This window comes from Natator depressus, chromosome 6, assembly GCF_965152275.1.
Source record: "Natator depressus isolate rNatDep1 chromosome 6, rNatDep2.hap1, whole genome shotgun sequence".
NCBI classification, from domain to species: Eukaryota; Metazoa; Chordata; order Testudines; family Cheloniidae; genus Natator; species Natator depressus.
In genome coordinates this window covers 103,967,581-103,994,166 of record NC_134239.1, presented here as the reverse complement: position 1 = coordinate 103,994,166, position 26,586 = coordinate 103,967,581, and the positions used below count along the sequence as shown (strand labels likewise).

At 38.9% G+C, this 26,586-nt stretch overlaps 1 protein-coding gene across 6 annotated transcripts in view; it reads left to right on the top strand.

Annotated features, from left to right (window-relative positions):
- The window catches only part of DICER1 (dicer 1, ribonuclease III), a 98,598-nt gene that overhangs the window by 65,833 nt on the left and 6,179 nt on the right, over positions 1-26,586 (top strand). For all 6 annotated transcript variants that reach the window (XM_074956173.1, XM_074956174.1, XM_074956176.1 and 3 more), the window contains 14 exons: positions 234-476; positions 570-724; positions 1,475-1,607; positions 2,102-2,177; positions 9,347-9,486; positions 13,556-13,735; positions 15,244-15,457; positions 15,895-16,048; positions 18,258-18,440; positions 18,770-18,875; positions 18,986-19,161; positions 19,459-20,242; positions 21,006-21,161; positions 25,128-26,010. In XM_074956173.1, the coding sequence (XP_074812274.1) occupies positions 234-476; positions 570-724; positions 1,475-1,607; positions 2,102-2,177; positions 9,347-9,486; positions 13,556-13,735; positions 15,244-15,457; positions 15,895-16,048; positions 18,258-18,440; positions 18,770-18,875; positions 18,986-19,161; positions 19,459-20,242; positions 21,006-21,161; positions 25,128-26,010 (3,583 nt within the window). The remainder of the gene's footprint in view (positions 1-233; positions 477-569; positions 725-1,474; positions 1,608-2,101; positions 2,178-9,346; positions 9,487-13,555; positions 13,736-15,243; positions 15,458-15,894; positions 16,049-18,257; positions 18,441-18,769; positions 18,876-18,985; positions 19,162-19,458; positions 20,243-21,005; positions 21,162-25,127; positions 26,011-26,586) is intronic.

The following is a 26,586-nucleotide window of genomic DNA, read 5'->3' as shown; positions in this document are numbered from 1 at the left end:
ATTAAATGTTGTTGCTCTAAGAGTCTCTGAAATTTTTTTTTTATTATTGTTGTTTCTGTTGGCTGAACACTGTAATCCTTCTGATTCTTTTTAAACATGTTTTTAGAATTCCAGTTCCATCCTTCTGGGGTGTTTTTTTTGTTTACATAGCATTACAAAATTCATTAAAAGTAATTCAAACAGTTGTGTACAGAAATGATTTCTTAGACATTTCTTTCTTGATTACTTTATAGGTACTTAGAAAATTTCGAGCACATGAGACCAACTTACTTATTGCTACTAGTATTGTTGAAGAGGGTGTTGACATACCAAAATGCAATTTGGTGGTTCGTTTTGATTTGCCCACAGAATACCGTTCCTATGTGCAGTCCAAAGGAAGAGCCAGGGCACCAATCTCAAATTACATCATGTTAGCAGACACAGACAAAATCAAAAGTTTTGAAGAAGATCTTAAAACCTACAAAGCAATTGAGAAGGTATGTATCGAAAGGAACATACTTCTTGGTTAGCATAGTAGTAAAAAAAAAAAAAATAGCCTGTTTCTCACATTCTGTTCTTAAAATGTTAAGATCCTCAGAAACAAATGCTCAAAGTCCGTTGATACTAGTGAAACTGAAACTGAATCCATCGTGGATGATGATGATGTCTTTCCACCCTATGTGTTGAGGCCAGATGATAGCAGTCCAAGAGTTACAATTAACACTGCGATTGGACACATCAATAGGTATGAGGCAAATTCTCTTTTTTCCTTGCACTTTGACATCTTCAGATACTGAAGTTCTCCATTGACTCACACAACAGGGCAGCGTAAGGCATGACACTGAAAACTTCCTCATAACGCTCTACCAACATGCTTCAACTCTATTCTGAATGAGATCACCCCTGAGTTAGAGAGGGCAGGCCTGTTGTCAGATCCATTCAGTCCTTGTCTGAGACTGCCAACAAGGATACCAGTTCTGATGATTGGTATAAGTGATGTGGATTCCCTTTCTACTAAGAACTACCCAGGGATATGAACATAACATGACTGATGTGTACTCCCATTGCTTAATGCATTGCTGGAATGTACTGAGTTACTATGGTGATATGGGCTGTATAAAAACCTTTATAAAATAGAGACCACCAACACATTTAATAAAGTCCATCGTTCAGCCTTCAAATGGGTAGAGATGTAGTTGCTTTTGACAGTGCCAAATTTTAAAGAAGTGCTATAGTTGAGGGGGGCCACATAAAATCCTCTCACTCACATTTCTGGTGTTTATGATCTGCTGTATTATTTTAAAAAGGGTATTGGATGACAACATTAAATCATTTTACTTTACTAAATATTAATTTTGGGAAATTCAAGAGATAGGCAGGACTAAAATCTTCCATACTTCCTGCATTAGTAATTTGAGAGTCCCTGTAAGCTGTAAATAGGATCTTGCTTTTGGATTTAGAAAGATAGGCTTTTTAAAATCTATTGTCAAATTAGGTACTGCGCAAGATTGCCAAGCGATCCATTTACTCATCTGGCTCCTAAGTGTAAAACCCGAGAACTGCCTGATACTACATTTTATTCAACTCTCTACCTGCCAATCAACTCACCTCTTCGAGCCTCTATTGTTGTAAGTACTTGGTATGGGGATGGAAATAAGTGAATTATGTATGTATATATGCGTGAACGAATTTTCCATTGGCATTAATTTGTAGCCAGTATATATGCTCTTTTCTTTTGCTGTAACACACACTGTAACTACCTGCAGACCACTTCTGCTTCTTTTGTTTGTAGTCTGTTTTCTCAGCAACTTCCTTTCATTATACATCCCAAAGACTTTTGCTGCTTTTCCCTCAGCCTCATGTTCATACACATTTGCTTATTTGAGTTGTGGGATGTGCTCCAGATTTATTTTATTTATTTATTTATTTCTGCACTTTGCATAGGCAGTATAAGAGTTGATAGTGTTTTTTAAAACAGTAACTCCTTTGTGATGAGTTTTAATGTCTGTTCTTTCTGAGTTTATGAAACCATTATAATGTTTAAGTTCTCACCATTTAAATATATTGGTAAACTATGTACTGTTAAAGATAGATTTAAGATATTTTGTGAAATATTTTGTAGGGTCCTCCAATGAGTTGTGCAAGACTGGCTGAGAGAGTGGTAGCTCTTATTTGCTGTGAAAAACTTCACAAAATTGGTAAGTGACTTTGAAAACAAGGATCTCTTTGGTTAAGGGGAAAAAATCTTTATATTGAGGCATTTGGAAAGTTGTAGGTAAAGACTTCTGTCATCTATAATATGGTAGAAGAATTCATGGTTTAACCCCCATTGCACAATGTTCTGTGATGTGATCATATAATGAAATAATTTAACATGCATCCATGTAGAGGTGTAGAGTTAAGGTTGTCAAGGGAATCTCACCACTGAATTTCTGTGGTTTTTAAAATGGTAAATTCAATATCAGTTGCGGTAACATAACTTTTGACATGGAATATGGTTTTTATACAGGAAAAAATTTCAATGTCAGCTAGCAAATCACATTTCAGAGTTCTGGTGTAATTTGAGAGCTATATTTCTCAGCCATGAGATAACCATAGAATATGATTTTTCTAGAAGTTCATTATAACAGCTTTTGTTTTGTACAATCCAAAATGCAATGCTTTAAGAGGAGGCTTCTCTAGTTAACTGCAAAATATTTATCAGAACTCTAAATTCTTCAAGTGCTGGTCCCTATGTGTGTTCGATATGTGAGCGTGCATGTGCACGGTACACCTGAATCCAGAAAAATCTTTCAAATAGTGACCATTGGTCTGCCTCTGAGCCCAGGTTCCTTTTGGGCTCTGCACCAAGGATATAAGGGGAGGTGTGGACTGACTCCTCCAGTTCCTTTGTACCACCACATGGTCTCAGTCGGAATCCTCCAGTGTCTGGAGCTATCCTCGCATCGAGTTTGTCTTCATCTTGTAAATATAATTGTGTATATACTTTAAGTGCTTTTATAGTTTTCTGTATTGGTAGTGTAGCTTAGTTCCTGATCTGGTGGGGAACCCTCTGTCTCCCCTTTTGGGAGTAGGACTATGTCAGAATTTCGGGATTCAAAAACTCTCTATCCTGCCCTTGCTCTTTCTTGGTCAGTGATGACCACCTAAGATCCATCTTGGCTGCGTGGCCGCACAGCAGCTTATTAAGAGCTGCGCAGGGCTGCGGCGGGGAAAGCACCTCAGCCCAGGTGCTGCTATGGGGGGAGAGAGGGGAGGGAGGGAGGAGTCCTCTCCCTGCTGTAGCCCCAGGGCAGCCTGCACTCCAAAATCTCATCCCCGGGCCCCATCCTAGAGCCCTCACCCTTCCTACACCCAAACCCCCTGTTCCAGCCCCCTTCTGCATCCCAAACCCCTCATCCCCAGCCCCACCCCAGAGCCTGCACCTCCAGCCAGAGTCCTCCCCCTTGCACCCCAACCCTCTACCCCGCCCTGAACCCCTTCCCACTTTCTGAACCCCTTCCCACGTACCAAACCCCTCAGTCCCACCCCGCCACGTGAACTCTGTGTGCACCAATATGGAGGTGAGGGAAAATTAGAGAGAACACTGATGACCACCCATGCTATCTTTACTGCCTTGGGGAAGTTCATGTCTCCTCCAAGTGCAATAGTTGTTGCTTCTTCCCACCCCAGACCAAAGATAGACGAGAGGTCTGACTGAGGAAGTATCTCATGGAGAAAGCCCTGTCAGATCCAGGCTGGGGAGACACCTTAGTACATTGACTGGAGGCTTTGAGCAGTTCTTCTCCGAGTATTAGCTCTGGAGCAGAAGCTGGATCAGTTAAATCTAAAGACCTGTTGCCTTGGGCCTCTCATAAGAGTGAAGGGAACTCTTTCAAGCATAAGAACAGACCATCCCCAGTCTAAGTAGCCTTCTCAGAGAAGGGATCCTCCCCGTGTCCTTCCAAATCAGGTGAGTCTTTGCTTGTCAGTCTGCCGAAGCCTTTTGACCACAAAGGGAAAGCGTACAAAATGAAAGCTTCCATGATACCGGTACCAACATCAGTGCGGACCACAACCTTAAAGAGTCAAAGTACCATCAGCTGCCAGTACTGATGAGCACCAGATGGGATCCCCTCTCCCCAGCTGTACCAACCCGGTTCTGAAAGCACCCACCAACAAGTAAGTCTGTCATGGCATCGGATCCAGCAGAACTGACAACCAGGACTGTTTGTACTCCAGAATGGACTGAGACATAACACTACACCAGAGGATATCTTCATCCTCCTGGACTCGCAATTTCTTCTACTTTTTAGCCTGGTCCTTCTGAGGACCATATTGACCCCAGAAGGGAACACCACTTCAAGAAGGAGGAGTCACTCCCCTATTCCATCCGTAAGCCAGTCTTTTCTTCCACTGGTACTGACAGTACTGCTGATGGAACTGGATCTGTCCTTGCCATAGACTAAATGCGATGCCCAAGGCAAACCATCATCTCCTCAACCTATGGAGGTTATCGCAGACAGGACTTTGAGAGTGTCTTGGACCTGTTCTCTGCACAAACATGGTTCCCCTCCAAGAGAGCACTGGTACCCACTGTCCTGAGGTCCATCCCAACCAGTCTTCAACCCTTCATACTGGCCCCTTGGCATGCATGGGACCCTTACCAAATCCATGCACTCAATCAGAGTCTCACCATCCTTCTCCTACTAGACAACAGCAGCCAGCTCTGCAGAAGTATATGGAAGAGGAAGATGATGAACTGGATCCTCTGGTACTAGCAGTGCCAACAGGCATATCATCTTCCTCACCTGATGAGGTAGTTACCCTGTCTTTGCTCTCACCCAGTGACCCTAAGCAATACCAAGCACTATTGGAGACATTGGCAGCAGAGCTTCAAATTCCATTAGAGGAAGTTCAAGATATGCAGCACAAACTCTTGAACATGTGACAGCCCGCCGGACCCAATTGGGTAGCATCCCTGTGAAATGAGGCCATTATGGAGGCCAGCTAAAGTTGTATGGCGTACACCAACAACTTGTATCCCTACTCCTAAGGGGAAGAACTCTTGTTCACTGGCCCTACCCCTAACTCCCTAATAGTGCAAGCAGCCATGGAAAGATCCAGGAAGCGACACCCAGGAACTACCCATACGTACAAGGTAGCTCAACGCCTTGACCTGAGGAGGAAGGTATTCACATCCATCAGTCTCCAGTTGAAAATTTCTAACTACCAGGCCCTTTTATGAACTATGCAATGTTACTGGAGTTCAAAGATAAAACTCCTCAAGGAGGACAGGGCTCAATTCCAGGCCCTTTTTGAGGAAGGTGGACTTGTGGCAAAACCTCACTGTAAGCTGCAGTGGAAGCAGCTGATACTGCATCAAGATCTATGGCAACCACAATAGTAATGTGCCAGGAGTCATGGCTCCACTCTTCAGGATTCCCAAGAGAGATTCAGAACACCATTGAGGAGTTTCCTTGTAATGAAACTAGTCTCTTTAATGAGAAGACAGACAAGTCTTTGCACTTTTTAAAAAACTGCAGGTCATCCCACTGCCCGCTAGGCGTTTATTCTCTGGGCCTGAAGAGGAAACACCATAAATGACCATATAAGCCAACACCTCTTTCCTTAGCCTTTCTAGCACCGATGACCCTACAAAACTGCACGACAAGCAACAAAAGGTGCAGAAATCAAGATATGCAGTCTCATCCATCTCAGTGACAGCTACCCAACCTCAGCCACCAGCTAAACTATAGAGTGAGTGCCACCTCAGCATCAAGGGAAAGGGTTCTATTCCAACTGTTTCATATTTCCCAATAAAAGGGAGGCTGGAGGGATTATTGACCTACATCAGCTAAATACCTTTATTTACAAATTAAAATTCTGCATGGTTACATTGGCATCAATAACTCCTTCCTTGGAAAGACACATGGTTCACAGCTCTCCACATAAAAGATGTTTGCTTTCATGTGATCGTTGACCTGTCCCGCAGAAGGTTCCTCAGTTTTCTGGTAGGTCAGGAACACTGTGAATACAGGGAACTCCTGCACAATTTGGCAACAGCACCCAGAGTCTTTGCAAAGGTCTTTTCAGTGGTGGGAGCAAAGATGAGATGAAACAGCTACACTATCTTCCTGTACTTGGATGACTGGCTTTGAACAAGTAGATAATGCCTAGGAGCTCTGATGGCAACCTCGTCATTACTGGGTCTTGGCATCCTTGGCGATCTGCATTAAAAAAAAAAAATCTGTCCTGATTCCCATGCAAATCAGAAACTCTATAGGGGTGACCTTGGCTCAACTACAGCAAGAGCCTACTTTCCCGTGGACAGACTCCATGCCATGAGCAGTCTAATAAACCAAGTCACACTCAGATGTTGAATGGTCCGGTTCTGTCTTTCTGTGTTAGGCCACGTAGGCTATTATACCTATGTAATGCCTTTCACCAGGTTACATCTCCATTATCTACAAGTCTGGCTCCTGTCAGTGTATACATCAGTCAGGCACACCATGAACTCTGTAGTGACAGTTGCTGTCATGGTCAGAGCTTCGCTCATCTGGTGGACGAACCTGGGGCATGTATATGTTAGAGTCCTTTTCTTAGCTCCCATACCCAACATGAGAATAATCTTAGTCACATCCCTTGCGGGCTGGGGATCCCATGTGGATGGACACCTCGGAAAGCCAGTATGCATATCAACCTCCTAGAACTAAGAGCAGTCAGGTGGGCCTGCAATGCATTCCTTCCATTTATATAATCCCAACATTTCTGGATAAGGAAGGACCTGCTAACTCAAGAAAGCAGCAGGGTCAGGCATCCCAACCCAGATTCTCTTCACCTCACAGCCTGGTATTTGGATAGTTTTCAAACCCAAAGCATTCATGTTTGGCAGTTGAACTATTCTGAATAATAGCAGGAAAGATTCTACCAGAAGATGTTACCTAGCCACAGGGAGGAATTTGTATATCTGGTCACAACAGATTCAGTATTATCAGAGTCAGCAGGTATTCCTGCTATTTTAAGACATTGAGTCTCTATATTAGCTTGCTGTGGCCTCACCTAGCAGCATCAGTGCATGCCATCCTCTGATTGATAGCTACTCTATCTTTACTCATTCAGTATCAACCAGATTCCTAAAGGGTTTGACCAGGACCTATCCACCAGTAATGAAGCCAATGCCACAACTGGACCTCAGTCTTGTACTTTCAACACTTACCAGGCCACCTATAGAACCATTGGCCATGTGCTTAATGTCCCACTTATCAAGGAAGGTCGCCTTCCTGGTTGCCATTATGTTGTCCAGGAGGGTGAGTGAGCTGGGGACTCTTATGGCTGACCCACCCTATACTACATTTCACAAAGATATAGTATCCTTTCTCCTTCATCTGAAATTCATCCCAAATTAGTTTCCAAATTCTACGTAAACTAATCAATTCACTTACCAGTATTCTTCCCAAAGCCTCACGCCTCCAGCAAAGACAGGAGACTTTTTTGTCTTGAGCTCAGATGAGCACTGTGTTCTACATGCAAAGAATGAAACCTTTTAGGAAATCACCTGGACCATTTGTTGTTTTTGCTTGACCTCATGCTTGGTCTGCTATATCTTCTCAGAGACTATAATGGTATGTCTACACTGCAATTAAAAACCTGTGACTGGCCCATGCTAGCTGACTCGGGCTCATGGGCCTTGAGGTAAGGGACTGTTTAATTGCCGTGTAGACTTCTAGGCTCAGACTAGAGCCTGGTCTGCAGAACCCTCTGAGATGGGAGGGTCCCAGAGTTCGGGCTGCAGCCTGAGCCCAAATGTCTATTCCACAAACAGCCCTGTGAGCCTTAGTCAGCTGGCATGGGCCAGCCATGGGTAAGTGCAGTGCAGCCATACCTTGCATGGATTTTTTTAATCAGTTAGCACATCTATTCCACGAGAGCACAGAAAGCCTAAGTAGGCTAAGACCCTCTACTGGACATTTAAAGTGGCAACCTGGAGTTCCAGCAACACTTTCGAAAAGCATTATGTATTGGCCCAAGCCTCTTCTGCTGACATAGCCTTTGGAGCTGCAGTGTTGCAAGCATATAGACCACCTGCATCCTCGCATCCCCCTCCTCTTTGACTACTATTTGTCAGCAATCGTGTGGAATACAATAGGGACTAGTGCACAAAAAAGAAATGGAGATTAATTACCTGTAACTGGAAGTTCTTCAAGATGTGTTCCTATCTGTATTCCACTACATACCCTCCTTCCCCGCCGTCCCAGCTTTGAATCACAACTGGATTTGTGGTAGAGAAAGAACTGGAGAGGCATTGGTCTGTACTTCCACTTACATCCCCAGTGCAGAGCACAAGGGGAGCCAGGGCACAGGCATGGAACAATAGACACTATTTGCAATATTTTTCTGGTCTCAAGCTCATGATGTGCATGCGTACCCACATGTGGAATGCAGTCAGGGACCACACATCTCGAAGAACTTCCAGTTAAAAGTCAGTAATTTCCATTTCTAAAGAGGCAAAGCAGATTTTCTCCGAGCCATAGAACATAGTCAAAAAAACGAAAATCTCATGCTGACTTTAGCTGTAGTGCTGCTTGTAAATATGTCATAAGTACATTTCTTTATTAGTGTGTTTTTTAAACCAGCATCCCATAGAATATTGCTAGAGGTGCTCTAAACCAGTACAGAAAGTCTGTACATACCCAAAGAAAAGGGAGTAAGAAATCCTGGGTGGTAGACATTACTGTGTGCAAATTAGTCCAATCAAGTAATTCAGTCCCAGGCTGCCTTTAATTGGTGTGGGAAGTTGATTTTTCAGTGACAACTTCAGCATAGGGAGAATATTTATTTAAAATTTTTATTTTAAATGTACTTTGGAAATCTTAGAATTCTGCCATCAGTATTATTTTTACTCAGAACAAATTAGCAACTTTAACTGGTAAGAGGTTAATGTGTGCATGGTATCACGATTAGCATTTTCTCGCTACTATTTAGTGAGGTCACCTAAATATTGTGTAGCCTCTAAGGGTATGTTTACACTGCAGTTGGACACCCCTGGCTGGCCCGTGCCAGCTGGCTCGGACTCATGGGGCTTGGGCTGTTTAATGGCAGTGCAGATGTTCAGGCTTGAGTTGCAGCCTGAGCTCTGGGACCCTCCTACCTCACTGGGTATTACAGCATGGGCTCTAGTCCGAACCCTAACGTCTACACCAGTTAAACAGCCCTTAGCCCAAGCCCTGAGCCGGCATGGGCCAGCTGCAGATTTTTAATTGCAGTGTAGACATGCAGGTTATATGGTAGTTATTCCATTGAATGAACAAAGCTAATCCATAATATTTGAAGAATTGAAATGTGATTATTAATACTAGTACTCACCTGTACTCATTAATAAAATTAGGTGAACTGGATGACCACTTGATGCCGGTTGGAAAAGAAACGGTTAAGTATGAGGAGGAGCTTGATTTACATGATGAAGAAGAAACCAGTGTTCCAGGAAGACCAGGATCTACAAAACGAAGGCAGTGCTACCCTAAAGCTGTTAGTATCATTCATTGCTGTCCACATCTAAGATTTAATATATTCTGTTATAGTCTGGAAATAAGACAAGCTTTCTAAGTTAAAGTCTCTAACTTGTCTGACAAAGGGGTGTTTTTCAAATGAAGGTTTTATTTTAAGGTGTGTCCAGATTCCTTCCCCACTCTGAACTCTAGGGTACAGATGTGGGGACCTGCATGGAAAAACCCCCTAAGCTTATTTTTGCCAGCTTAGGTTAAAATTTCCCCAAGGTACAAACTATTTTGCCTTTTGCCCCTGGACTTTATTGCTGCCACCACCAAGCGTCTAACAGATATATAACAAGAGCCCGCTTGGAAACGTCTTTCCCCCCAAAATCCTCCCCAAACCCTACACCCCCTTTCCTGGGGAAGGCTTGATAAAAATCCTCACCAATTCGCATAGGTGAACACAGACTCAAACCCTTGGATCTTAAGAACAATATAAAAGCAATCAGGTTCTTAAAAGAAAAATTTTAATTCTTAGAAAAAAAGTAAAAGAATCACCTCTGTAAAATCAGGATGGTAAATACCTTACAGGATAATCAGATTCAAAACATAGAGAATCCCTCCTGGCAAAACCTTAAGTTACAAAAAGACACAAAAACCGGAATATACATTCCATTCATCACAACTTATTTTATCAGCCATTTAAACAAAACAGAATCTAACGCATATCTAGCTAGATTACTTACTAAGTTCTAAGACTCCATTCCTGTTCTGTTCCCGGCAAAAGCATCACACAGACAGAGAGCCTTTGTTTTTCCTCCCCCCCTCTCCAGCTTTGAAAGTATCTTGTCTCCTCATTGGTCATTTTGGTCAGGTGCCAGCGAGGTTATCCTAGGTTCTTAACCCTTTACAGGTGAAAAGGTTTTTCCTCTGGCCAGGAGGTGTTTACCTTTCCCTTTATATTTATGACAAGGTGTGTTTCAAACTTTTTAGCAGGATGGTCTTTACATTACAAAATATATAGTACAGACTTCTAGCTGCATGTTTGTCTCCCTTTTAGAGAAAAGAGGGTAGGTACTAGCTGTCAAGGTGAATCTGTTCAGAGGAATGAAAAATGTTTTGCATGCTAGCTAGCACTCTTTTTTTTTTTTTTTTTTTTTTTTTTAAATTAGCTAGTTGCATTTTATCCCATGTATAATTACTATTATATTATAGCTTTCAAAGCTGGTTGAAAGAAACAAAGAAATTGTGACATTTTGGATGAAGTTTTTTCCCTGTTTTTTTTTCTTTTGAAAAAAAATTGTCTAGTTGTAATATCCAGACAGTTTTTTTTCTTCTGTACATCACAAAGATAGCTCTCTATCCCTGATGGAGTCTTGAAAATCATGGACCAAATTCTCTGTTATACCAGTGCAATTCTGTTGAAGTCAGTGAAGTTTCACTAATGTAATTGAGTGGAAAACTTGTCCCAAAGAAACTAACAAGTGTCAGAAGAAGTTTGTGTAAAAAAAAAAAAAAAAAAAAACTTCAGCATCCAGTTCAATATGTCAAAGTATAGAAAGTAAAGAATTTCTTTTTCTAAAGTCTGTGAAATGAAGTCACGTGACTCAAAGACTGTTGTTGTGTTGTTAGTAATTTTGACTTTTGGACATTTCCAGAGGCAGAACTCGCTGCTTTTTTATTAATTTCAGATATTTAATTTTGATTTAAAGGTTTACCATTTGAGCATGGAACATCAAATTCTTTCGGTTTGAACCGTAGGTTGGTAGAGATCACTTTTTTCAAATAGAGATTTATTAAGGCACAGTGTTGGTATAAGTCATGTTATTTCATAAACATATTTATCACTTTACAGGAGTATTCTTTTATTAGATTTATTTAACATAATATATAATAGGATAACTAGTGCAGAGTTGAACTTTCACTTTAACAGGTTTGTTATAAGCTGCATTCTTCATCATGGAAAGTTCCACAGATCCATTATGATGGGTCTTCAACTTGCTTCCATGGATGTAGAAACAGACCTGTCAGTCACTGGTAGCAGAAGAAAGCCCCATTCCCTGAAATTCCTTCCAGAGGATTGATAATTAGTAGTACAGGGTATATCCTTTCAACCAGTGTATTTTGTAGATGCTCAGGAGGGCCATGGCAACCTCAATTAAAAACAGAGCCAAGAGACTGGAAAAGCAACCCAAAGGTTCTACCATATGCACCAGCTCAGATCCATCCTGGTGTCTGTCCCAAAAATAGACTTGGTGCACACACATATCTCACTCTTCTCCGTCAAGGACTTGGTGATCCCAGCTGAGGGAGATTCTTCCACCAAAAAGACACCATGGATGGGAGAGTGGACTCCTTAATCAGAAGGAATTACAAGGTGACTGTGGACATCCACAACCTCTGTGTACTTCACAAGAGAAGTTTTGAGTCATCTTTCTGGAAAAATTCTTTATCAGCAGCCTTCAGTCATATCTAAGGATATTCTCTTGCTCTCATCCAGAGCAGTGGGATACAATATAGTATCATGTAGGCATACATATCATCAATCGTAGAGAATATTTGTCAGATAAATCAGCTTCTGGCAATTCCCACACACTCCAGTGGGAAGCTTTTTGGAAATCAATATATAAGGTAGTCACAGTCATCGGAAAAGTCTAGGGAAAACTTGACCCTAGTCAGATATTATAGAAAGGAATATAGATAACATGAAATTTTCAGTCCCAGAAGTACAACAAAAGAGAGGACCTCTTCAGAAGCAGTAGATTGAACGGTCCAGGGTAAATGGGGAAAACCTATTTCCTACAGCACTAAGAACCTGTTCATCAGTTTGAACCACTGGAAGAGGTATTGTCATATTTCCTTTCCATCAGAGTGCCCTTCTCAATATCTGTTACCTCAATAAGGTGACTTTTTGCAATATGGAGTGTGCTCAAAAGGCTCAGTAAAATACCTGTCATTCTGAGAAGATGATTTTTCAAACTGGCACAAAGAAAACTGTTTTTTTCGTAGAAATCAAGAATTTTTCCCGTGTTTTTGTCACAACTCTGCATCTGGAAAAGAAGCTTTAGCACATTTCAGATCTACAAGAAGTACTCAGGGTTTTTTATGTAAAAGCCAGGAGGATATCTAAAACATCTAGTTTTTTGATTAATCCAGATGGAGTATTTTTCATCCCTGCAAAATAGTAGACCATACTCTTCTATCAAATCCTATTTCTTAAGAGCAACGATGAGCACATGAGCAGAGAAGTTATATGGTTCCTACAAGGAGAGCTGGAAGTCAGTCACCTGATCACCATAAATACATACATTCACAGAAATCCACAAATTGGTCATCCAAACTTCAGCCAGTGTCATTTTAGGCAGAAGAATTCTGTGTACTAATGCCACAGCCAAGGAAAGATGGGGTGTAGATATATTTTGCCTCATTTTTTGGTGTACAAAAGTAAAGATTGAACTTGCTTCTCATTCTGGAGACATACTACTGAGAAAATCCTAATGCAGTGGGTCTTTGAATTTTAGCAGATTAAGAATGGGAAGACTTATCCAACCTTTATATAAAAACTGCCTTTATTTGAGAAATAAGGACCATAGAGCCTGGACACAAAGGGTTATCCAGAGATGGATAGAGATGGATAGAGATGGAAAATGGTATTCAGAGCTTTCATTTTATTCATAGGGAAGATTATTCTGGTGCTCTGCAGTAGGAGAGACTTTTGTTTTTCAATGTAGAATTAACACAATTGTTAATTTAGGAAAGTAATAGTTGTCTCAGCTAGCAGGAAGTTCTGGGCACGAGGCATTCTGCTGCTGACTAATGACTGAGGTCTGGTTTTGCCCCCAACCTGCAAGTAGGCTGAAGACCAGTATTAATGGGTCTTGCTGTTCAAAAAAAAAAAAAGAAGGGGGGGGGAATTCAGGTTAGTTTGGGTGAATTTTCCTGTTCTACCTTTTAGAAACATATCTCCAAAGGTTTTAATAAAGTATAATAATTTTGTTTCATACCAGTCTCAACAGATCTTATGAAATATTTGTTCTAGGAATGAAAATTTAAGTGAAGTTTGTTGAAATAGTCATATTAATGTATTTTCCTCTCTTTGATTGTAGATTCCAGAATGTTTGAGAGATAGTTACCCCCAACCTGATCATCCCTGTTATCTGTATGTAATAGGAATGGTGTTAACTACCCCTTTGCCTGACGAGCTCAACTTTAGGAGGCGAAAGCTGTATCCTCCAGAGGATACAACAAGATGCTTTGGAATACTGACAGCCAAACCTATACCTCAGGTAATGAATCTGACTTTCTCTTACCCCTTCTGTGCCTGACAGTCCTACTACTGTTCATGACTCAAATCACTGAGGCAGGCCAGAGACCAGACCACATGTCAACTCTGCCTTCCTGGAGAGATCTTGAAAACTGGATCTCCAGTTATCATAGAGTATTGTGTACAGTTATTTCCACAGTTTAACTTCTTCCTATCAAACTTTCCTCATTATCATTTTATATTCTCTGATTGAGAATACCAAATTCTTCTTCTGAGGTAGGACATTTCTGACTAGCCTTGTCTGAGCTGAAAATGGGAGACAAGGCTAAGCACAGGCTGAGGAAATACACCTCTTTCTGTGCTTTTTCCCAACCATCCATTGAGAGGGGATCTGTGCTTATGTTGTGCTCAGAACAAATCATGTTCTGTTACCTGCTCAGAGGGTTTGTCCACGCAATTCCAACCATGGCCCTGCACTCAGCAATATCACCAGCACTCCGCAGCTCCTTCAGCATCTCTATAGCAGCAGGACTCTGTAACATCACAGTGCAGGGGTTATGGACACTTTTAGAGCTCTGCCACTCCCTCACTATACTGTCCACCTAGTATTCCTGGGGTACCTGTCCCACATTCATCAACTCCCTCGCTCCCAGAAGTCTTCATCTGACTATTGGTAAAGGTAATAACGTCTCCCTCCCCATAAATCATCCCATGGATGTTATGTTTTATAGGGTTGCAAGCCCCATTACACACCCACTTTCTCAGCACACTCCTCCCCCGCTGCCGTTCAGACCCTTTGGGCCACTCATTTATAATTCTGTGCCTTTCTGGGCACAGAATCTTATCAGTCCGACTCTAGGAAACCGTAACTCCAGTTTCACTAGTGTCTGCTCTTTGTGCATCAGCTCGTGCACAGCATCACCACTGAGCCCGTTTCTGGCAATGGCTCTCCCCACCTGCCTCTTATAAAACTTGCTGACAAGTTGAGAAACGAGTAAAATCTTTCATGCTAGTTCTCATTAGCACAAGGAAAGAGATGATTGCATTGCTTCTGATTCAGATTCTGATCAATTCTGAAAGAAATAGTTAAAGATCAAATCCAGAAGAAAATGTCCTTCACCTAGTCTCTCTTCACAGGAGAGAATGAAATCCTCAGTGAAGACATGAGGATAGCACTACCCTTCTTATTGATAAGAAAATGCAGGGAAATTAAGAAACTCTAGAGAGAAGCCAAAATTTTAAAAGGGAACTTTATCAGGTGGCCCCTGCTCTCCAAAAAGGGGTCATTTTCTAGGTTAGAGAGAACGTAAACTTTTCTGAACAGTGAAACTGTCCCTGTATCAAAATGATGGCTTCCACATGTGTTTCTGTATGTGTAAATTAATGTTCATTAATACCTAAATCCTGACTAAACATTAATCACTGTTCGATTGGGACAATTCTATTCTGGAAGAAGTATGTATGGTATTTTCTAAGACATCTTTCAGTATCTAATTTTTGTTCTCTTTTGGTTTCTCTTTATGTACTTAGATTCCTCACTTTCCTGTGTACACACGTTCTGGAGAGGTTACTATATCTATTGAGCTAAAGAAGTCTGGTTTTATGTTGTCTTTTCAAATGCTTGAGCTGATCACAAGACTTCACCAGTACATTTTCTCACACATTCTTCGGCTTGAGAAACCTGCACTAGAGTTCAGACCTACAGAAGCTGATTCAGCCTATTGTGTTCTACCTCTTAATGTTGGTAAGGATTGAGTTTCTTTAAATATTCCCTTTAGTTTGCTTTATAACAACAAACTAGTTACTTCAGTATTTTGTCATCCTTCAGAGTTATCATATTTCATATATAATTTAATATAGTAACAACAGCAGAAATATAATAGTATGCGGGTTTGATTCTGTTACCGTTCCTCACCTTTTTCAATTCTGAGTGTGCTTGAAATGAGTACAAATCATCTCTTAGCAGTATGTTTTCATGTGAACGAGGAAGGATCTAAAAGTATCTAGGTGTGCTGTTATAAGTGGAAGGTTTACCTCAAGATTTTAGGGAAGAGGGGAGGCAAAGAGTGTGTTGACAGCAAATAGTCTACCCGAAAAGCAAGACTTTACAAGTTAAAAATAATACGGCTTCCAGTTTGGGAAACCCAACAAAATAAATTAAATATGTCTTTTCTTTTTAAGTTGATGACTCCAGCACTTTGGACATTGACTTTAAGTTTATGGAAGATATTGAAAAATCTGAAGCACGTACAGGCATTCCCAGTACAAAGTACACAAAAGAAACTCCATTTATTTTCAAATTAGAAGATTACCAGGATGCAGTTATCATTCCAAGGTGAGGATTGTATCATCTGTGACATTCGGTGTGTAGAAAATGTGTCAGTATAAGTATTTGCCATATAAGTTATGTAACTAATGTATTGGAGCAAAGCATATTTAGCATACACCATAAACCTGATGACATTTGATGATAAATTACATTATTTAATAATATAGAGTCAATGACAAGTTTGTGGTATGATTCATATAGAAATATAATATTGGGATTTTAATGTATTGTCACTAAAAAATCTGTTACATCCCCATAAGGAACAGTGCAAGTCACCACACAACTTTCATAGTATTCTGCCAAAAGCTGTGACTCTACCAGCAGCTACTGTACTGGAACCGTTTTAAATTGGGGAGGCTGGTGGTGATCCTGTCTCTAGTTACATCTCCTTGATACTGGAGTCTTGCCAGAGCAGTCCCAAAGACCGAGAAGAATGACCCTTTCAGTGCAGCTCCATCAGCAGTAGCAATGATAGGAGTGATAGCGGAGACAAGCTGTGGCCACCAGTGTTTTAACCACCGTGCCATCTAAACCTGGCTTAATGACAGGGGGGTAGATCCTAAACTGGCATAAATGTCATAGTTTCATTGAAGTCAATGAAACTAAGACATTTGATCCCAGCTGGGGATTTGCCCTATAAAACACAGTGGATGTTCTTCACTAGCACCCCCTCTGTTGCTACCCCCAGTGGAACGGCATTGGTGGTAGTAACAGTTGGAGACTTAGAAATTCAGGAGAGGGAGACTTGAATTACACTCGTAGCAAGAATTATTTGTTGCCAACTAATAATGTCTAGGCAAGGTGGGGTGGACAACATGGACTACTGACATAATTGAATATTCTGTCTCATTTGTTTGTATCTTAAAAGAGAAAACCTCTTAAAACCTGAAAATAGTGCATGTATTCAGTCTACATAAAACTGTGATAGAAATATATGTTTATCACCATTGTTATACCCCTGTTTGTTGGACTGCAAGGGATTGTCTCTTAACTATGTGTTTGTACAATGCCCAGAATCATTAGAGTACACATAATAAGTATGCAAGGGCAGATAAGATAAATGAGTTTTCTGAAGGCTGCTTTAACTTAAGCATCCACTTTTTTCCAGAATTTTGAAAAAAATAAAAAATCAGATGGTCCTGGAAAGTAACAGCCTTGTTTGCCACTTTGGAATGAGGTTGAAAAGATTAAATAAATTATTAGAGATTTTACTTCATTTAGAGAAGTCTACTCAGATGCGTAAATATTTAGATAGGAATTGAAAATGACAGACACATCAGAAACTAAGACCAAAGTGCCAAAAAAAAATATGCAAATCTCATAGTTAAGAATATATCTTGCTAGCTATCACAATTTGTGCAAAATGGTGTGTGAACATCACATTTACACTAGCTTTAAAGGGCAGGACTAAACCTCTTGAGTATTCCAGTGCTAGAAAATGAATATTTGAAACTTTTTCTACTTTTTAAGAAGGAAGAGGACATAAATGGGTTGAGAACCAGACTCAAATGCCAAATGTACTATTGGTATAAGTTTGTATCATTCCGGCTTCTGTGGAACATTCACCTACTCTATGGGACAAACATCCTCCCATCTTTCTTCAAGGGATTTTTTAATTTTGCATTTGCCTTGTGGTGTTTTTGGTTTGTCTTGGGGATTTTTTTATTTATTTGAAATAACATATGCTTGTTGAAATAACAACAACAACAAAATCTGTTTGTTTAAGCGTTCTAAAATTGTGTGATAGGACCAATGTCTTTTTATAGAAAAGTTTAAACATATTTAAGAGCTTCTGAAAAATTTAAAACTGTTGGGACTAAATTTCTATATTGGTTAACAGAAATATTTATCATTTGTAAAATAAGTGCTCAGATTGAAGCAGATAGTCTAAAGTATATATTTATTGCATTATACATAACCCTTTTAAAATTGATACTTAATTTTATTAAAATTAGGTGTTCTGGGTTCCTATTTCTTCACAGAAAGTAATTGTAAAGGGTAATTGATTTTTTTTCTACTCTGTTGTATATTAGTTCTTATACTGCACTCATCACCATAATCTTTGATTTGTCACATCTATTCAGTTTCTGCACAAAGAACTAAATACTAGAGTTATTTAACAACTTAGCATCTGATCCCAATGCAGAATCAGAGCCTTAGGTAGAAAATTTGCTCAAAGAATGTTTTTCATTCCAAACTATCTGATTCTATTTAGGTATCGAAATTTTGATCAGCCTCATCGATTCTATGTAGCTGATGTATACACTGATCTTACTCCACTGAGTAAATTTCCTTCCCCTGAATATGAAACTTTTGCTGAATATTATAAAACAAAGTATAATCTTGACCTGACCAATCTCAACCAGCCACTGCTGGATGTGGACCACACATCTTCAAGGTGAGGAGATTCTGAATAGTATAAACTTAGTTTAATTCTTCTTTGGGTTTTATATTTTATGGTCTTGCAACATGTACAATGAAACATTTTGTAAACTGTGTAATAAAGTTGACAATCTTATTTTCAAAATTTTGGGTGTAATTTTTTGGGCAGTCAACTTGAGCCATCATTAAAGGGCCTGATTTTCAGAGGGCAAATGCTTTCTGAAAATCAGGTTTGTTTAAAAGTGTTGATGGTCAGAATCATTTGAAAACTTAGTTCAGCATGGTTTAATTAGATTTTTTTTGTATATTTACATTAAAGGAAATATTTTCACAATATATTTTTAGACTTAATCTTTTGACTCCTCGCCATTTGAATCAGAAGGGGAAAGCTCTTCCACTAAGCAGTGCTGAGAAGAGGAAAGCTAAGTGGGAAAGTCTGCAAAATAAGCAGGTAATGAACTGCTTTCCATTCTAAATTGTTTAATTCAGCTTAAATCATTAACCATACTTAAAAGTTTTTGAGATTATTTTTAAAAGTAAAACTCTTTCCCTTCTTCAAAGATATTGGTTCCGGAACTCTGTGCTATACATCCTATTCCAGCATCGCTGTGGAGAAAAGCAGTTTGTCTCCCTAGCATACTTTATCGTCTGCACTGCCTGTTGACAGCTGAGGAACTGAGAGCCCAAACAGCCACTGATGCTGGTGTAGGGGTTAAATCACTTCCTGCAGACTTCAGGTATTTACTATGCCACACATATATGTATTCTAAATCTTCTTGAACAACTAAGTGAACATTTGCAAATGCTGGAACAGTGCAAAATTGATCTGCTCTATATGGTTCATATAATTTTTTCAGTTGGGTATATAGCTAGAAAATACTTGATTGTAAATAGTGGAGTTGGATACCAAAATGATCTTTGTTTTAAAAAATGCCCTACTTTTTTAATACATAAAAATGAACATACATATGGAGTTCTCTTATGCCTTCACTTTGAGATATTTTTAAATTAAAAAATCAACATTTATTTTGCAGATATCCTAACCTGGACTTCGGGTGGAAAAAGTCCATCGACAGCAAATCCTTCATCTCTATTCCTAGCTCCACTTTAGCAGAGAATGAAAATTACTGTAAGCACAGCACAATTGTAGTCCCTGAAAATGCTGCACATCAAGGTGCTACAAGAGCCTCCTCTGCAGAAAATCATGACCAAATGTCTGTGAACTACATAACATTGCTCAATGAGTCACCCAGTAAACTCCAAATTGATGTATCGGTAGAACTTGCAGCAATTAATGGTGTTTCTTATAATAAAAATCTTGCCAATGGCAATTGTGATTTAGTTAACAGAGACTTTTGCCAAGGAAATCAACTGAATTACTGCAGGCAGGAAATACCTGTACAACCAACTACCTCATATCCCATTCAGAATTTATACAACAGTGAGAACCAGCCCAAGCCCAGCAATGAATGTACTCTACTGAGTAATAAATACCGTGATGGAAATGTTAACAGATCTACCTCAGATGGAAGCCCCAAAATGGCAGTGACCACCAGTACTTCAGAAGCTCTTAATTTTTCAAAAGACAGAATGGATTCTGAAAAGAACTGTTCTAGTGGATACTCCTCAAAAACTCTTGGCCCAAACCCTGGTCTCATTCTTCAGGCTTTGACGCTTTCAAATGCTAGTGATGGATTTAATCTAGAGCGGCTCGAAATGCTTGGTGATTCATTTTTAAAGCATGCCATCACTACATATTTGTTTTGCACTTACCCAGATGCTCATGAGGGACGCCTGTCATATATGAGAAGTAAAAAAGTGAGTAGCTAATGATCTATCACTATTCTGTTAAACAATGGCCACAATATATGATTTATAGATAAAATATTTGAACACTGAATAAGTAATATATTAATACATATTTATATTTACCAGATATTTTCATGTCTAAAATAAAATTACAACCTGTGTTATAAATTTGCTAGCGTGCACGTTAGGAATACAATTATACAATACAATCCTCTCTCCTTTAAAATGACTAAAATAATTCATTTGAGATACCATCAAAGTTAATTATATCATAATTAAAGCTACATTTATGGACAAACTTCTCCTCAGAACTGTTAATTTTTTTTATGCCAAGGTTTAATTTAAACAAGGGGCTTGTGATACATCTTGTTAAGGTGGCAATCAAGAATGCTACTATATAATGGGACATTTATTGTGTAAATTTTTACTATTATTCAGAAAGTTATACTTTTATTTATAAATAAGACTTTAACTTTTCAAGAAACTATAGACATAAATGTTAAAAAGTTACTTCTGTTTTTAGACCAGGATTTGGCCAGTCACAGTTACTGTATTAGGAAGTCTGCATAATAACCTCTGAGACCTGGAAAATATATCTGTATATAAATTTTCATATGCATGTTTTATTTTAAATAAGAAATGCATGACTGTTTTACAAACATGCTATCATTTTATTTTATTATTTAGGCATATAAAATTGTTTATATTTGTATTCTCATATACTTTTGTATGAATGTATACGTAGATGTTTATAAGTGGTTTTTTCTTAAAGGTCAGCAATTGTAACTTGTATCGTCTTGGGAAGAAGAAAGGGCTGCCTAGTCGTATGGTGGTATCTATTTTTGATCCACCCGTCAATTGGCTCCCTCCTGGTTACATAGTAAACCAAGACAAGAGTAACGCAGACAAATGGGAGAAAGATGAAATGGTAAGCTGTCATTGAAATATGTTAAGACTTAAATATCTTTTTGTGTATATTATTATATCACAAGATGGAGGGACGAGAAAACAAGCTTTCATTTTATCATGGTTCAGCAAAATATAGCTTCCTACATCTTCATTTCCTACTTTTCTTTAAAATATCTCTGATTTATGAAAAATGTGGGAGAAAGAGATGCTGATGGAAAACTTAGGAAGGGCAATTTGTGGAACAGATTGCTGACCATAGTTCAGAAATGAGTGTATATCTTAGTGGTATAAGAGCTTAAATATTTTAAAATAAAGCTTCCATCCATTATTCTCAGCACTCTTTTGTGGAAGCTCGCCTAATTTGAAGTGTTTCTCCCTTCATGCAAACTCTGAAATATATGTATAAATGATGATGTTTTTGACTAACATTTCTGTACTGCACACTATTGGTGGCTAAACATCATTTTGCTGAAAAATGAGCCCATCTTTGGCAACATGGGCAGCACAACATCAGATTCTGTGAGCTAGCTTTTGTCCTGCTTTACCAGGTGCCCCCTAACTGCTGCCTAGTACAACTAGTATTTCTTAGTTGTGTGATTGAGTGGAGGTGATGGCTGGTTTGAGAAGTTTCTCAATAGTAACTGACCATTGCCAGATGGCATTTTATCTTTAATGGTTGAAGATTGATTATTCCTTTTCTACTCTGGTCTCAAACAGAACCATTTTTCTTTTCTGAAATTTAAACTCTAAATAGGTGAGGGCTGAAGAATCTATTTAGCTCCTATCCAGAGTGAACACAAAAAGATCTTGACTACTTTTAGATGTTTTGTTTGTCTCTCATACAGTGCAGTTCTAAACTCATGTTGTGCAGTTCATTTGCTGATCCTAAACCAGGATTACAGCTGACTGTAAACTGATCTTTGGTCCCTAATGTTAGGCCCCAATACTGCCAAGGTGGTGGATTTCACTTTTCCATGAGATTGTGCCCACCAGCAGGCTCAGAATGGCAAATCTCAATTTTAAAACTTCGCAGATTTCATTTTGTAATTGAATTGTAATACTTGTATGTTTCACCCTATGAACTCAAAAAGTTAGGGTAAAAATGCGTAGTCTTGCTTTAAAAAAAAGAAAAGAGAAAAATCACTAATTATATGGCATTAATGACTTAATCTGTAAATACTCAGAATGTTATGTTTTGACTCAATACAATACTCTGACTATAGAACCACCAGAGGGCACACAAGAGGACTGTTAATCATATGTACTGTATGACTAAATCTTTAATGAAAAATCAAACCTGATTATTGTAGTTCTGTATTCTGCCAAAGTTTCATTTCAAAAGGATTTATCATTCTAAAAATAAAATGGCATATTTGAGGCTGCAACTGATAGATTACTAAGGGGCGGGGGGAAATGATTCTTCGTACCCCTTTTACTGCTTATGCCCTTGCCAGTCACAAATTTTATATATATATTTCAGTCCAGTACTCATATTGGACAGTGATCTCACAAGATATATTTACTGCTGCCAAGTGGTAAAATAGTCGTTTCACTGTCAGGGAATAAATTCCATTCTTTTTGGGGAGAGGGTTAACTAGAGCTCTGATAACACTTTGAATTACTGTTGTAAAACATTGTAGACAAATGCTGGGATTCTTGGCCTGGCCGAACCATATAAGAAAAATGCAAGTAGTTTAGTTGTCTGATTAAATAACTAAATTTGAAGAAGCATAAAAGGAACATTTAAGCATATTTGATCTTTGGTTTGAAATACAAATAGTGACAGGAAAAAATTGTGTTTATAATTTATTTAAAATAAATTGAAGTTTTTTGAGATGTGTGGGTTTTGAAGTCTGGAGCAGTAGTTTCTGAAAAAGTGCTATCTAGCACAAAACAAAATGATCAGAATTACCTTTTGGCTTCCAAATGACTATATAGTTTTATGTTAATTATTTTTTTTTAAATCACCCAAGAAATAATGAAATATTAGGACTAGTTTGTTCTTTCTCACAGAGTTCACTTATCTGTATCAAAACTCTTTTTTTTTTTTTTTTTTTTGCTCAGAGTTCAGGGGGTTTTTTTTTCCTTTGAGAAAATTTAAAATTGATAGATCTCATTCATAATCACTTAAGTCTATTTTGAAACTGCTGTTTGGGCATCTCTCATTCTTAACTGGAGTAATCAAAATTCTGCTTTCAGGCCAGATATGGAGTATGGAGTTTTTACAGTTCATTTTCCTTTCTAATATGGAAATGTGGCCTCCTAATACTTCATTTTCCAGAATACTACATACTCCCTTCTGATCAGATCATTTGGAGCACTGCATGCTAGGGCCATAGTATCTGCAAGCCATACATCCATACTTAAAAATGAGGGCAAATATAAACGATTCCATTTTATTCAAAGTGGAATGGTCCTTACGCTTGTAGGCCCCAATCCAGGAAAGTGCTTTGGGTCTGATCCTGCTCCCATGAAATGACAAAACTTCTGTTGACTTCAGTGGTGCAGGATCAAGCACGCAAGCAACTGCACTGAGCTTAAGTGCTTTTTTGGGTCAGGGCCTTAGCAAGCTTCCAGTGCAATCCTTAGTTAGGTAACATTTTGACATACCTGTTTTTGATGATTTACTCCAAGCCATACAAATTCAATACCTGTTGTTTTTCATTAATCATATGTATCACTAATTTTTCCTCCTTTCAGTGACAAATGCACAGATTAGAAAGAAAATTGAGCAACAATATACAACAACAACTATATCCACTTCTAATTAAACTAAAATGTAACCCGGGAGATTTTGCTTAACTGAATATCTCTTAAGAGAATTAAGTCTCTTAATGTATCCCCTTTGGAGTGGTTTTTGAGTTACGGTATTGTTTCACTCAATGTGCACATTAATATTTTGTCCAAAAATGCAATATTTAAGAAACATGCTGTCTAAGTTTGTATTTTCCCCATTCTTAGGCCTGATCTTATGAAATATTTGCAACATTACAAAAATGCATGACATATTGGAAAAATCTTTTTGGCAAAACAGAGTGTGGAAGGTTCTCTGTTAGAACTTACATTGTCTTAATTTTTTTCTGACTTTTTTCAAATACAGCTCGTATTGCAGAATCAAAAATTGGCCTGTGTTTTTTTCTTTTTTTTTTTAAGTTAGATCTCTTACCAAGTTACTGAATCCCCAACACAATCTATCCAGGCCATCACCCACATAAACGTCAAACTTTTGCCAAACTGGCATTAGAGCTCCTGGTTTTTTTGTCTTTTCTGTCAACATATTAAAACCCTTTTTCATGTATGTTGATGTGAATATCTCAAAAGCATAAATACAGGGCAGCATGCCTATGATTTACCTCAAATAAGGTTTGCAAAAACCCTATGATAAAATTTATGTATTGTAGAAATGCTATTTATATTACCTTCCTTGATTGCGTATAGTAGCATTACTTAGCAGCCAGAGAGAGAGAGAAAAACAAATTTTGGTGCATCTAATGTCACTATTTTAAAATTGGTTCCTCTCTCCCCCCCCCCCCCCCCACACACACACACACACTCCTGTTTCTATGAGCATAAGTGGGTTATGGATGGTTTTTATTTTTTTTAAGCCACTTGTGTACTAGAAGCAAGTAAAAAAAAAAAAAAATCCTATGCTTTTTTTGTATTCCCATGAAACTTAGATGTTCATTGTAAGAAATTATATTTAATATATATTGTAACAATAAAGGTTGCTTATAGAAAAATTCATTGTACACCAAGGCAATTATTTTAGTCTTAGAATGAGAATATTAATTGGTATTGCTCTTTGCATCTGATTTAAACAAGTTAATTGATATCAATTAACAAAAAACAAATGGTCATACTGTTAAAGCTAGCTGACAGTGGTTATAATTGAAAACTATTATTTCTTGCTGGCAGAGTTATGAAACTTGTGTAAGAAGTAATTATACCTTTTTTTCCCCGTACCTCATTTTATTTCTTCTTTCAGACAAAAGAAAGCTTGTTAGCTAATGGTAAACTTGATGATGATTATGATGATGAGGAGGATGAAGACCTAATGTGGAGGTTACCCAAGGAAGAAGCTGACCTTGAAGATGATTTTTTGGAATATGATCAGGAACATATCAAATTCATTGATAATATGTTAATGGGATCTGGGGCTTTTGTGAAGAAAATTTCTCTCTCACCCTTTTCAACCACTGATTCCAGCTATGAATGGAAAGCACCCAAAAAATCATCCCTGGGTAACATTCAATTTTCTTCAGATTTTGATGATTTTGACTACAGTTCTTGGGATGCTATGTGCTATCTGGATCCTAGCAAGGCTGTCGAAGAAGATGATTTTGTAGTAGGCTTCTGGAATCCGTCAGAAGAAAACTGTGGTGTTGACACAGGGAAACAGTCAATCTCGTATGACTTGCATACGGAGCAGTGTATTGCCGACAAAAGCATTGCAGATTGTGTGGAAGCCTTGCTGGGTTGCTATCTGACCAGCTGTGGTGAAAGAGCTGCTCAGCTTTTCCTGTGTTCATTAGGGCTGAAGGTGCTCCCAGTAATGAAAAAAACTGAGTGGAACAGCACTTCGTGTTCTAGCAGGGAGAATTTTAACAGTCAACAAAAAAATCTTTCACCAAACTGTGCTTCTGCCTCTGTAGCCAATTCAGAGTGTTCTCTGTGTAAAGAAATGGAGTATGGCTGTTTGAAGATTCCACCAAGGTGTATGTTTGATCACCCAGATGCTGAAAAAACCCTGAATCACCTGATATCTGGTTTTGAAAATTTTGAGAAGAAAATTAACTACAGTTTTAAGAATAAGGCTTATCTTCTTCAGGCATTTACTCATGCCTCCTACCATTACAATACCATTACTGGTAAGTTGCCTGAAAGAAATTACTTCATTTCAGTATTAGACTGATATAAATAAAGGATGTACAGTGCAGGTTATTTTTTGTGCACAGATCTTGACTTTTTTTATATGTCAAAATAATTACCTCTTAATACAAAAATGAATACCAAGAAGGATCTTCTTTCTGCTGTTTTTAAGGGGTCTTCCAGTTAACTGTGTGTGACCTCTCCCTCCCTAAAATACTACCAGGGCACATGAGTGACTCTCAATTCCCTAGACCAAGTGCATGGTATAGGGCACCATAACACAGGTTTTTTTTCTAGACCAGGGATTGGCAGCTTTTGGCATGCAGCCCATCAGGGAAAGCCCCTGGCGGGCCAGGCTGGTTTGTTTACCTGCTACATCCACAGGTTTGGCCGATCGCAGCTCCAACTGGCCGCGGTTCGCCGCTCCAGGCCAATGGGGGCTGCAGGAAGGGCGGCCATGGGCCAAAGGTTACCAATCCCTGTTCTAGACGGCAGTTTTTTCATATTTTACTTCTGTCCCCTCTCTCATCAGCTGTTATGTGCTCACTACTAATCCTACACTCATCAGGGTGACT